This window comes from Centruroides vittatus, unplaced genomic scaffold, assembly GCF_030686945.1.
Source record: "Centruroides vittatus isolate TY-2023 unplaced genomic scaffold, ASM3068694v2 contig_970, whole genome shotgun sequence".
Lineage (NCBI taxonomy): Eukaryota > Metazoa > Arthropoda > Arachnida > Scorpiones > Buthidae > Centruroides > Centruroides vittatus.
The window spans coordinates 2,824,370-2,839,200 of NW_027122643.1; the positions used below are offsets into that span (position 1 = coordinate 2,824,370).

The 14,831-nt window shown below is 26.8% G+C and overlaps 1 protein-coding gene across 3 annotated transcripts in view; it reads right to left on the reverse strand.

Moving 5' to 3' along the window:
* Nucleotides 1–14,831, reverse strand: part of LOC136985427 (cell adhesion molecule Dscam1-like) — a 71,378-nt gene that overhangs the window by 13,639 nt on the left and 42,908 nt on the right. For all 3 annotated transcript variants that reach the window (XM_067282707.1, XM_067282706.1, XM_067282708.1), the window contains 7 exons: nucleotides 14,354–14,485; nucleotides 13,991–14,158; nucleotides 13,818–13,888; nucleotides 13,505–13,748; nucleotides 13,332–13,430; nucleotides 13,076–13,261; nucleotides 709–1,002 (listed from right to left, as the gene is read on the reverse strand). In XM_067282707.1, the coding sequence (XP_067138808.1) occupies nucleotides 709–1,002; nucleotides 13,076–13,261; nucleotides 13,332–13,430; nucleotides 13,505–13,748; nucleotides 13,818–13,888; nucleotides 13,991–14,158; nucleotides 14,354–14,485 (1,194 nt within the window). The remainder of the gene's footprint in view (nucleotides 1–708; nucleotides 1,003–13,075; nucleotides 13,262–13,331; nucleotides 13,431–13,504; nucleotides 13,749–13,817; nucleotides 13,889–13,990; nucleotides 14,159–14,353; nucleotides 14,486–14,831) is intronic.

A 14,831-nucleotide genomic window follows, 5' to 3' on the forward strand; every position in this document is an offset into this window, starting at 1 on the left:
CTATTACCTTTTATACATAAAGGATTTAAGGTCACATTGTTTTGAAATCAAATTAAATATATAGACCTACTTTTATATATAAATATATAGAAAGAGTCAACGTAGTTCAAAGAAATAATTTTTTTACTTTGATGAAAGGAAAGAAAATGTGATTGAAAAGCCTAGATTTATATATATATATATATATATAAACTAAATTTTAAATTTTATATTAAAAAATTATCATCAATCTCAAATAAATCTTTAAAAATTTTTATTTTACTAGCTCATTATATAACGTAATAAAACGTTAATTATACGTTTTGTCATATTTATAATTTAATTATAGATTAAATCATATTAAATATAATAATTTTTACCTATTTTTAATTATTATTACCGAGATAAATCGCTTGTATTTGCGTTATTCAACAGAAGTTTATAGAATTTTCGGTATAATTTTTTTCTTTTTGGTTTGAAAAAATGTTGAAAATATTCTAATTAATGATTCTACTATAAATATTAAATAATTAATATAATTATGTCAATAATACATTTTGAAGTAGTTTATTTTAAAAATAAAACTGCTTTATCACGGTAAAATTTTAAACAGAAAGTAAGCCTGCTATTTTAGTTAAATTTTTAAAAATGCTAGAAAATATTGATTAGAAAAAAAAGCAGGGATAAAAGAAAGAGATTGCTGCTATTATTATTCTGATAAAAACTCACCTCCTGTCACAGTAAGAGTCGATACTAGATAATCGGCTTCTTTCACACCTACAACGTTGTGCGCCGACACCAATATGTTATACCAGGTTCCAGGTGCCAAATCAGATATCACTACTTTTTCTTGGTCAGAATGAATTTGAGAGGAGATAAGAATCCATTCTTGTTGTCTTTGTGGTTTATATTGAACTACAAAGAATTCTATAGGGCATCCTCCGTTTCTCCAAGAAGATAATCGAAGAATGATACTTGTAGCATTTCTATTTATCCAGCTTTGTGTTGTTGGAGCTATCGGTGCTGAGAAGAAAAAGATAAAGTGAATAATATTGAATTAATAAATAATATCAAATTAACAGGTTATACTGTAGTCATTTTTTATTTATATTATAACTATTTCCTAGACTATTTGGAAATTTATTCATTGTTTTCTTAGATTAAAAATATCAATCTGTATTATAAAATGTTTTTTATAAAATACTATGTAATAAATTAAGTAAATATTTTTTAAATATATTATATATATATATATATATATATATATATATTTCGATTATATAACGTATAATTTTAAAATTGTGTAGAACCTTAGAAACTCTACGATTCATACTACTATCATAAACCAAAAGCTTTCCACTAAAAGAAAGATTTTATAGACAATAGTTGAACAATCCGGAAAGTATTCAGGAGATTTTCCCTGACAAATTTACACCATTATCATTAGCAATTTCCATTTTTGGTAAAAAATATTTTCTCAGAAGTTACCGAAGATCTATTGAGTTATCTGATACCCTAGTGCTTTGCAGAGTAGATCTGAAAAGCTTGCTGATGGGAAACAGTTTGCAAACCAATCCTTCTCTACTCTGCTTCCTTTTTGTAGCAATAGAATTGATTTTGAAATTCAAAAAGTTTTACGTTGAGAAACTTGTGATTTCCCGCCCAAATAAAATACGAAAGGTTGATCTTCCGATAAAATCAAAGCCATCTTTCAAGTCTTTATAGATTTCGACGGAAAATCGTTACGAATTACTTACTATAATATTTCAATTTAAACTTCGAATAAAATTTAGCAGTTTTTTTTATGTAAGCAAAGCGAATACGTACAAGTGTATTCAGCATCTTTACATAAATAGCATATTGTTAATGTACAGTAAAGATTAACTATGGTATATTGTGTTATCGACAAAATTCTGTTATTAGTTATCAAAAATATATCATTTGGTAGTTATTCCAAAATTGTGTGGCCATCTACCTTTTCATACAATAGAGAAATACTGCAATTTCAACTTCATCAATCAAATTGTAATATTTAAATAGTTTAAGGATTCGTGATCAAACGACGATAAGTTGTAACTGCGATTGAACACGAAATGTCGTTAAATTTGTAATTAATGAAGAAATCGTTTTCTTAATGATCGCACGTGTGTCGAACGACCAGAAGTCACCAAAGTAGCCAACAGTCTGTTCTCTCATCAATATCCCGGTGTTAAAGACATCATCTAACAATACCAGTTTCACTTTTCTAACAGTAAGAAAGTACCGCTCGTATTGTCGTAGGTCGACAACTTAAAACAACTTTAAAGATCTTTCACGACCATCTGGAATTGAGGAAAAACTTCACTTCAAAATAGTTTTTTATCAGTTAAATTTATAAGAGGATGTTGAAAGATGAACTTAAGACATTGAATGAAAAATGTGTGCGAGATGAACATTTTGTACAGTGTATATTGGTAATATACATAAATTCATATTGATGTGAAGAAATTCACGTAAATCGAAGTGATATAAAAATATTGAGAACTTGTAAAGTACTGAAAAAAATAACAGAGTACAGTACGTCATCCTATATATTTACTGTAAGTACAAACAGGTCAAAAATTAGGTTTATCACAAACAAATATATATTTTTATATTATATTTGTATTATATAAGAGTACATAGTAACTGTTTATGTTTACTTTTATTCTAGAAAAATACTTTTTTCAGCTTAGTAAATACATTTAAGACGATTTTGTGAAGAGAATAACATGAAGCATTTTTCGCTTAAAAAAGAATAAAAGATTATATATATTTTTCTGTAAAAATAATGTAATTTTTATACGTTTTATTTAAGCTATATTTCGAAATTTACCTGGAATCAAAATATTATAGAATTCGTAGTGTTAAGATACATATCACAGTATATGGCAAGAAACACGGAATTTACGATTATATCTGCAAATATACCTTATAGAGAACAATAATTTATATACATTTTAAAAATATAAGAAATTAAATAAAATATATTTAAAAATTTTGAAGTTTTTGATAATGAATGTCCCTGCTTATCCTACCATATTTTAAAAATCTTGATCATAAAAATTGCTTCTATTTTATCATTCAACTATTTGCCCTGGAACGAATATCTCTTCGTTTCAAAATTCTTGGCATAGCCATCGATCTTTTTGGACGATCGGTACAATTCTCGGATTGACCACTCATCTCCTCTTCAAGATTCTCTTCCGAGTGGTTGCAATAGTATTACTATCCTTCTTATCTTCCAAACACGAATAATGCAATGTTTCAAAAAGATTGATCATATTCATGACAACAGTTACATGTCATTTGAAAATAAATCATCCTATCTTATTCACCGAAAGTTCATTCTTTGTAAGAAAGATAAAGGTATCATAGCTTTAATAAATGCATTTTGATTAAAACAAAATTTAAATTGCTGTAATACAAAGAGATCCTCAAATTTAATTTTCACATCTATCTATATCAACTGTTGGACAAAATATATTTTCCATTGCTAAATTATACATAGGAATATGTAGTTCGAATTTAATCGTTATATAAGTTAAATGAAAGTTATTTTTTAACAAGAAAATTGAAAACTCTGTTTTTTCCATCTCTCTCACAAAACAAAATTGTTAGGTATATCTTTCTTATCTGAAACTATGCTTCAGTGACTCCGTTTTAATGAACAGAACTAATACTAAAACAAAAAAATGAAATAAAAATAAAGTAACCTTGTCTTATCAAAAACACTTTAAATATTTTATATATTTATCTTCTCATAAATAAGATGAAATATGAAAATGTATAATATTTTAAAACTAGATAAATATAATATCAATATATATATATATATATATATATATATATATAAAAACTATTGTTCTCGGAATAATGGTAATGAAAATAAAATAAAATATCTAATTAAGTTTCTATTTATTCATTTAATAATAACTGTTACACAGTTATTCCTGTCAAGAATTATACAATACATCCAAACAAAATTACAGGCATATATTAATAACAGGTTAATATACAGGGTGGGCCAGCGAAAACGAAACGGCAGAGTGTTCGTGTTCGTCCAAGCAAAGCGCTCGGACAGGTCTATTTTACTCTCGAGGGGACATCTTTTGCAATAAAGTTTTTGCGATTCTGAATATTAACTAAACAAACAGTTTTTCTCGAAATAAATGTTTGTTTAGTTAATACAAAATAAATGAGTTTTTAAAATTTTTTGTTGTATTCAGAATCGCAAAAACTTTATTGCAAAAGATGTCCCCTCGAGAGTAAAATCGACCTGTCCGAGCGCTTTGCTTGGACGAACACGAACACTCTGCCGTTTCGTTTTCGCTGGCCCACCCTGTATATTGTATATTAACATATACAAATAAAAAGTTTTCAATACATAAAGTAATAGAGTTAATAATAGAGTACAAATTATACTATTTATACAAAAATAAACACTACAACAACCTAACGAACAAGCGATAAAATTATACACAAAGGACAAACGATACTATTTATGCTATTATTTTATTGGCTCTTTTAATTAATACAAGTCTGACATTATTAACCTAAAAAACAAAATTCAATTGTTATTGTTGTTCAAGAGTTTTTTATTCCTTCATTTAATGAAGAAAGTCTTTTTTCTTCATTGAATGAAGAAATAAAAAGAAAAAAGTCCCAAAAGGATACTGAGCAGATAGGGTAAATGAGAATAAAATTCAATAAATGTTTATTTAATTTTTATTGAAATTGCTTATATAAACACATTAGTATAAGCTAAGACAAATGTATGTAATAAGCTATATGCTGTTACTAAGATTAATCATATTGCTAAGTAATTTCAGCAGTAAGATTAATATTGCTAAAAGATAGTAGAGACTCTTATTTCTTTGAGATAATTCAAATTAGGATAATTTCATTTATCAAAGAAATATGATTCGGTATTATTGATATTTATTGAATCACAAATCTATTAACAATATGTCTAACATTAATTTTTTTTTAAATAGATTGTGTCCTATAAATTACAGTGACAATAACGTTTAACGAGTTATAACAATTAATAGTGATTGACGTCTTTAATAAATATTATAAATTATTTTTTATACTATACTTTTTTTTATTAAATCGTATTTATGAGATAACTGTCAGATTAGTTACATGGTAGCACATTTATTGAATGGTACAGAGTTATTTTGGGTGAATCACGACAGCAATATGGCTTATAACACTATAAATAATAGTATATAAAAATAAAAAACTATTATTTCAGAAAAAATTTATGTTTAAATTTGAAAAGAAATTAAATATTAACATCTTTAAGGATAAAAAAAAATAATTATATAAATGTATTATTAATCCAGTTGTAAACAAACAACATTCTGAAAATAACGATTTTGTTTTTCTTAATTTTTCGTAACATAAATTTATTTTTTTTAAAAATTGTACTCGTACAGTACATTTATTATGCTTTGGAAAAAAATTAGATAATCTTTGTAACACTTTAAACATTTAAACTGATTCTCATAAATGTTAACTAGCGAAATGAATTAAAACAAATTACAAAAAATGGTTTAGCTTTCTAATTAAACAATGGAATTTTTGTTAGTCTAATAGACAAAAAATAATGCATTAGTTAGTAAATGGTCCATTTTTACTTTCCCAGGAGCATGAGAAAAAATTAGGAGAATTGAACTTGTTCTTGTTTTTGTTAAGTAATTAAATTTGTTAGGTATGTTAAAACTAAACGTCCAGTTTTCCAGTAAGTTAAACATCTTTTACATTAAATATATATTTATATATAACTACAGATAGATCTGCAGTTACACATACTGTAAATGTTATTAATATAAATTTAATTAATTAATTAATTAGAAAAGCCTTACTGTCCTTAAAATTCTATTATTATTTATAGTCGTCTACGTGGACGTTATTTGTTAATAGGACATTATACTGGTGTCTAAGGATTGGCACAGTAATGAGAGTTAATTCAGGAAAAATTTCTTTATTATATCACCTGTAGTAGCAATATCCGTTTACAATATCTACCTGTAATAGCAATAACGGATATTGCTACTACAGGTGATATAATAAAGAAATTTTTCCTGAATTAACTCTCATTACTGTGCCAATCCTTAGACACCAGTATAATGTCCTATTAATAAATAACGTCCACGTAGACGACTATAAATAATGATATTAATATAAACTTTATTACTTCATATTTTTAAAATTATTGTCAACAATAAAAAACATTTACCTTATACATCGCAGCAGTTGCGGATAATAATTTAATAATAAGTCAATTAAAAATCATAAAAATTACACGATATAAGCCTATTTATTTATATTTATCTCCCATTTTGTTGAAAGTGTTGTGAATAGTTTGACGTCAATGACAACTTATTTAACAATTATTATTATTATTATTATAAAGACTATATAATATATAGTATAATTATACAATATTATACGAGTTATAATCGTACTACAGCGTTACACTGAATTGTATTATCACTATAATTATTACGATTAGCAAGATGTTAGTATAGATCTAAGTCTTATTAGGCCTATATATGGTCTACGAAATGCGAAGTAAAATTCTACGAACTGAACTAAGCATTGCAAAATATAAAGAAAAATATTAGAAATAATTTTAAAAATAATTTCAGACTATATTCTGCGATTTCATAAAGAACATCTCGAATTTCTATAATAAAAAGTGAAAAAAACAAATGAAAAAGAGCAATTATTTTGTGGTGACATTGTCACAATGCCGGTCTGCAATTCTCAATGATATTTTCAATTTATCTAATTTAGATTATATGATCTCCACCTGAAATTAGTAGAGTCTTACCTTTGTACAGTACACTATACTTTTCCTACTAGCAATAAAGTCCTTTCTCCCTTCAGGAGAAAATTTTTGAATTGAAATAACGTGACTCTCGGTTTGCAGGTTTGCACCCCAGCAGCCAACAAAGAAATGCCGTAAGTTGTAAGCAGAAATATTTCGATTAAAAACATAATCGAAAAATTAGACGGAAAAAATATTCATTTCGAAAACAGCGAATAATTTCATCAAATAAAATATATATTTTGATAATGATAAAATAAAATAAAAATAAATTTATAGTTTTTATCTGACTTGTGAGTACATTTATAGATAAAATGTATTAGCCATTTATATAATGAAAGTTCGTCAATTCGGCATTTAATAATCTGGCAACGTATGAAAGTAGTCGATAATCCGAAATCGTCCGATAGTAATACGGCAAGCTAGTATTTCGTAAAACGGAATTTGTTTGGACACGTGGTTCTGTAAAGATCCCGTGCGGAAACACAGTAGCCTACACATGTGGAAAATAACTATTACAGTATATGGAAATGAATCATCGTGAACGCTTATTCTGCGCAATAACGTGTTGGTTAATGTTTTTAAGTAATTTAAACACAGTATAATTGTAAAGTATTGGCCTTTTAGCAGAGAGGGAACAAAAGAAGCGCGACCTTGTCAATTGGATCCACCTGCGGTCAGACGATAGGCCACTTGCCATATTAAAAACAACTAAACGTAAACAAGTGGTGGACGTTAATGTAAGCTCCGCTCTCGTCGGATAACAGCGGATCTAAGTGTAAGCTGTTCACGAAAGAACGGTTTGTGATTGGTCGGAAGTTTTCCGTCCAGAAAACCCTTAAATTGCGGAGCGAACGGGAGAGGGAGGAGAAAAGGGCAAGAGACTGGTACAGTACATGGTAGTCTCAGGAACTTGGGTAGCCCGCTGAGCGTAGAGAGAGTGTTCTCCTCTGGTAAACATCTTAGGGACGGTTAGTGCGGAGACTGGACTGACCGTGCACTTGAGCCAATTCCACAAGCTGACTGAGGCCTCTCCAAAGTTTAATAGTTCCCGGAAGCCAATCCAATACGTGAGACACCACACTTTGTTGTCCTGTATATATTATGTTGTCAAACTTGTACTATTCTACGTATTTTGTTTTGTAAATAAACTGTAAATATTCTCTGAATTGAGTGTGGAGGTGTACTTTCCATCGAACCTGAATCAACTATTGGATCATGATACACACAGAACCCAACTCAACAAGACGGAGTTTGGGAAAGAACTTCACAAGAACTTCACTATAATCATGCACTATATTATCTTCAGAATGATTAAAAGTATATGTAAACAAATCAAATCATGTAGCAACGTGGACTAGTTCAAAATGTACTGTACGACAATGTTTGTCTGCAACGTTCAGATTACATATAGTTTATGATATTTTGCAAAGACAAGATTCATCCGGTAATAGAACATTTCGATAACCCGGCACCTACTGGAGACTCGTCGAATTAACGAACTTCTACTGTAAAAGGATTTTTCAGTAGGAAAACTTAAAAACATCTTTCAAAAGTTACAAATTTTATAAAATAAAGAGCGAATGTCTTAATTCAACAAAACGTATAATTATGGTTTATGGAAATTCAGTTTGATTCTTAAAGTCAAAAAAGTTACACCAAAGAATACGACAAAAATATGCTTTTCATTGAAAATATTGAAAATATTTCTTCAGACATAAAATGTTGCTATTCTTTGAGTTGGTTTATTATTTGTTAATAAAGGTTACCTGTATTAGCATATTATTACTAGTGATTCCTCGTTTATATGACCATACAAACGAGGAATCATTTCATATTCAGCAATATTAACTTATTCATATCTATTTTTTACAATTGAATATCGATTCATTAGTTCTTGTCAGCCAAAACACGCACAAAAATAGTTTGAAAAATATATACATTTAACTCTCTCTCTCTCTCTCTTCTTTTCTTCTCTTATTTTTTTCTTAGAGCCTGTGGCCCTTGCCCTTTAGTCTCTTCTGATCGGCTAGTGTCTGCTGATTGGTCGAACTTCGCGATGCATCGAGTAATTGGTTCGGGGTTCGACTGACGTTCTGTCTGTTGATTGATTCAGTTATGCAATCTATCGACTGATTGGCTTGTGATCGACTTCGAGTTTTGAGCAGGTGATAAGAAAGAAAACAGAAAAATGAAACAAACAAAACAGCAACAAAACTTAAAGCATTTAAACTGTTTTTCTTCACATATACATTGAGCCTATATATATATATATATTAAAGAAAATCTTTGCTTTTGACAAAATTCTTTGTTTAATTCGTGCAATTTCTTCAAGAATTTTATGTTCAAAATAAAATTCCTTTTTTAAATAAAAACTTTCGGATTTATTATGAACTTTTTATTACTTATTGCAATCCTCTCTCTCTCTCTTGATGTATCTACAATTTTCAATTTTGAAATTTATGAATTTCTTTTAGCAATTTCTGAGGATATTTTTAAAATTGCTTTTAAAGTTATTTCCAAGAGATTCTGTAATGAATAATTTAAATTTGTAAAATATTTTTGTACAGTCGTATGATTGAGTTTAATATTGATTCCAATGACAGATAATTCAAAACATATGAACAAATTTTCAATACTTTATATAAAATATTTTAAAAATCATAAACGAAAGTACAGTAACTATTTCAATACATTAAACATCATACTAAATGAAGAAATGTAAATTATTTTTTTATTTCTGAGAAAACACTTGAGAAGTACTGTAAGAAATATAAAAATCTATAAAGTAAGTATAAAAAATTAAATTCTATCATTAATCTTGAATGTCAATAGAGCTAAATTGATATAAAAGTAATTTTTATTACAGAAAAAAAAGATTTAATTTAGAAATTTGAGAGATGTGCCCAGAAAATAGGGCAATAAAAACAATAATGAGAGAAAAAAATAGTATAATTTTAAATATATTTTAATAAATTCAATACTATACAATTTAATTTACTAAAAAACTTTGACATTTGCGAAGTTTTTAAAACATTTTTGTTGCTACAAAATTTTTAAATATATTTTTTAAAAGCTAAATTTTTAAAGTAAGACTTTCTAAAAGAGATATAAATTTTTGTTGTAAAGAATTAGATCAAAAGAGGAAAGTGTATTTCTATATATATTTTCAAATTCACATGAATTAAGTTAACAATTATCCTATAGTTTCTAACCTATTCACTATGATATTTTAATAAATTATTCAGAATCTATTATTATTTTTAATAAACTATTTTAAATTAAGTTATAATATTTATGAAGTGTATGATGTAAATGTAACTTCGTAAACTTGTATATAAACATGAGATACTTTACGTTCCCTGAATAAATATATTCATTTTAAATAATTTATATATTTTATATTCATGTATATCTATATGTATATTGTATTCACATATTTAATTTTAATATAATTTAAATCGATTTTTCCATATTTTTAATCTAGGAAAAACAAATGTTCTTTTTATTTAAATCATAATAATGAATTTATAATAATTTACATATAAATTGTGCGTTTCGGTTAAATTTAACGAAAACATTTAGCTATATGTCATTGTAAATAATTTAGAATTATTTAAGACGTTACGCTTAATGGAATATAAATAGAATTAGACAGACAAGCAAAGAAAATTAATGATGAATAATTAGTGACAACAAATAAAATATTTAAGGGCCATAATTGATTACAAATGTTAAAATTATAAATAATAAATTTAAATAAGTTGAACATACGTGTATTCGGTGGTTTAAATAATGTAAAAGTTTAAATATCTTTATTCATTATTTTAAAAATAAACAGAAAAATAATTAATATGAATATAAATATTTCAAGATTATTATAAACTTAACTTATTAAAATTGTATTAATTTAAATATGTATATGTAGCACGCAAAATTCACATAAAATAGATTCCACTCCCGAAATAATTATAGAAGAAAATTATTAAGGAAATTTCATTAAAAATTTAAACAATTCTCTGCATAAAATTTTCCTAGATAAACCTTTTCTATTATAAATCGATGATAAAATATATTCAATATATAAATAAATGGCTATTCCTGTCTTGAAATTCACACATTTTCTTGTTTTTGAATACGAAATATTCAAATTAAAAACAGATTCATTTTTAATTTACATTATTTTATATTTTACTTTAATTAAATTACAAATTTTAAATTGAAATGTATAAAAAATGTTTAAATTATTTATAGTTAACAGGAAATTGCTGAAAACAAAATACTGAAATAACGAAAAAGATATTTTTATCACGAAATCAAATTTATTCTTATTTGCAATCATTACACTTCACTAATGATACAATAGCTGAGAAGAATACAAATTTTTAATTAAGAGGGATACCAGATACTAGAATAGTTAAATTCAGCTTCTAGAATTTCACAAAAACTAAATAAATAATTGAAAATAAATATCTTTACTGAGATGAAAATATATAAAGTATTTAAAATGTATTAGGAATAGTAGAAAGATATATTTAGAATAGAAAAGCTTGGAGAGATCAGATCTAGAGGAAAGTAGTCATTTATCACAAGTATAAAAATGTTATCCATTGTAAATCTAAGCGATAAATATACAATATCATTATTTATGATTTTGTTTATCCGGATTTTAGTTTTCATTTTGACTTCAAAAGATGGACTGAAAAAATTGAGTAAAAATTCCAACAGGGAGAAAAAAAGGAGAAAAAAAATTCATTCAAAATACTATTGAAGGAGTTCGAGCGTTCAAAACTAAATTGCTTTCTAAATTCTTCAAGTGCAATATTCACTTTTTGGATTCATACTCTTCAACGAATTTATTTTAAAAATGTTATATTTAGTTAGAAGTCAACGCGAAATTTTTTTGTATGTAATGATAGAACCTCTAAAAATCTTATTTTCACAGTTAAAAAATTTATTTCTTAATATAAACTGATAAACACTTTCTATGTGTCAACAAAGTTTTATAGAGAAGAAAGTATTGAAATTCCGTAAAAGAGTAATTATTATTTTAAAATTTCTTCTTCCATATAATGATGTAAATTTCCACTCTTCCTAAAGATTTCAATTACTACATAATGCATACTTGTCCATGTGTCATCGCAGCACGAAGAAAAAATTTAAAAGATTTATTTTAAACCACATCAATAATATATTCGTAAAAATTTATTAATTAAATCATTATAATGTAAATTTTTACATGTAGTCTATATAATATAAAAATTTCAAAATTTATAGAAGTTATACAGAGAAAGTAATGTAAAAATGATCAATACATAAATACAAGCTCGGTAACAGTCTATTCAGATAATTTATCATTATTATGTGTTTTCGAGGAAGAGTATATTTCTTTTAATGTCTTGTTGAGACGGACCGTTAGCGAAGTTTCTTCTATTTGGCTTATAGAATTAAGTTTGTTATTTAGATCTATTTTGATTAAACTTTGTCGTTTTATATAATATGAGAGGGATAAATTAAAAATGTAGTAAAAAACAGAGTACGTAATTTCGTATTCGAGATACAGTTGGGTCAAAGTGACAATGTCCAAGGTCGCTAGCACGAGCGTGCGCAACTTTTTACTTATTTTTTTTATTCTTTTATATACCAGCGGCGACGTCATTGTCGCAGGTTGTGAGTGATCGTTGTAGATGCCCCCCGAAACAATGTTATTGACCTTCTAGCCCTTAAACTCAATTCGTATTCAGAAAGAAAACAAAATGTGTCTAGTTAATTTATAGGGCTTTTTATATTATCAGTTAAATGCTGATCCAAGTCTCTTCTTATCTCGATTTTTAACAGTCAGATAATTTCCCCCAAACTGTGATAACAGACTTAACATGTTAGTAAACCATCCTTTTATTTCCACTTATATATATGCATTTCGGATACAAGTATTGCGGTATTTTTCTTCAGTATAGATGGAAAGTTTATATCTAAAATAATCCGCATTTGAATTAAATTATTTACAGATTCCCGGAACTGTGCGTATTTAAGTTTCTATATTTAATAAGCGATAGTTTCATAAAGGAAAATCAAAGATCAGCTACATTATAACATGTGCTCAAGAAAAACGAACACGTTATTTTTAAATTTTTATAAATTTAATAATCGGTAGTTAAATTTTATATTAATTAAATAAAATGTTCTAAATTTGTATTGTACCCTATAGTTATTTTAAGAGTATACTTTTAAATCTACCTGATCCCTCAGTTCTTCCAGAAACAATATCACTAGGCTCTCCTTTTCCGACATTATTATAAGAAGTAATGAAAAATTGATAATTCGTTCCACACTTTAGACCAGTCAACAAATGACTAATCTGATCTCTACTCAGTTGAAGTTCTGTCCATTCGTCACCGTCTTTCCTCCAGTTAATAATAAATCCTAAACAAATGTTTGAAATTTACAACAGAAATATTAATAAATTATATATTTTTTATATAAATTATACTACCAGATACTGGATTTTCATTGTCAAATATCGATTCCCATATTAAAAGTATAGTGGAAGAAGTGACAGAATCTACTTTTAATGAAGGGGTTTGCGGAGGATCTAAATTAGAAGTTAAAATTATAAGAAAGATAACCAATCATATAATGAAATTAATTTATATATTTATAAATTACCAAATTCTAGTGTTTGGACTATAACCTCATCGGAATGTGGTCCCGCTCCTCTATCGTTAAAAGCCTGGACTACAATCCTATATTTTGTAGCTCTTTTTAAGTTTCTAATCTCGCAACTCTTCTCGTACGATTCAACCTCTTCTACAGTTTTATATGTAAATGGAGTATCATCAGGAGCATTATATGCTTTATAACCGACATGATAGCCTTTAAGTAGACCATAATGAAGAATTGACACTGGAGCCTGAAAGATTTTTTTAATATTTAAATGTATATTTTTGACATATATTACTATTCATTCACTTAAGCGTACCTGCCAAGTAACGTGCAATCTACTCGACCCTATAGGAGTTGCGTGTACTTTAACGGGTGATCCTCCAGGTGCTGTAAAGATGTAATTCGTCTTAAGAGGTTTGATTTAAGTGCTTCCATCTAGCGAGCAAAAGATTATTAAAAATCACTAATAAATCTGAATTATTATCTGACCTTCTCCATCGGTAATAACTGTTAAAATTTCGCTAAATTGGCTTCTTCCTAATCTATTTTCGGAGGATAAACGGAAGTTGTAACGAACTAAAGGGATTAAATGAGGAATATTTACTTTAGTCTGATCTCCATCGACATATATTTCCCTTTCAGCGTTACTCCAATCGCCTATGAAAATATATAAAGATCAAAAATAAATTATTATTTATTAAAAAGACAAAGTAAAACATTATTAAAAATGAGTGATGTTTAAAATGCTTGAAAAGTCAAACAATCACCCTCCAAAAATAGGATAAATAAAATTTTAAATATCACATGAAAATTTTATGCATATAATATATAATTAAATACATAGTCATTTACCAGTAGATTCTTTATATTCAACTATATATCGAGTTATCGGATTATTTCCATTATATGGTTTATTCCATTTCAAACTAATGCTCCTTCCGTGAATATCGTAAGCTTCTATATCTTTGGGAGGATCTGGTTTATCTAAAAATATATTTATACATTTCATTTACATTCTTATTAATAAATGAATTTTATATTTATTTATACAGTAAAACTCCACACAAAACTAACTCCTTTCATCTTAAATAAATCTTTCAATAAAGTTTATTACTTTTCCAAACCAATTATTTGAATTTCAGCTAATATTGTCTTAGAAATAATTAACTAACCTTTTAATTTAATTTTATTATTTTTTCCAATTATTGTTTATTCGAAATTTATGAACTATACAATTATTCAGGTTTAAAACGCCATAGTCCTTAATAAATTATTAAATTCTGCCATGTTAGAAGGATTAGTCCAACTTCTTAACGAGTGTTTCTAGTAG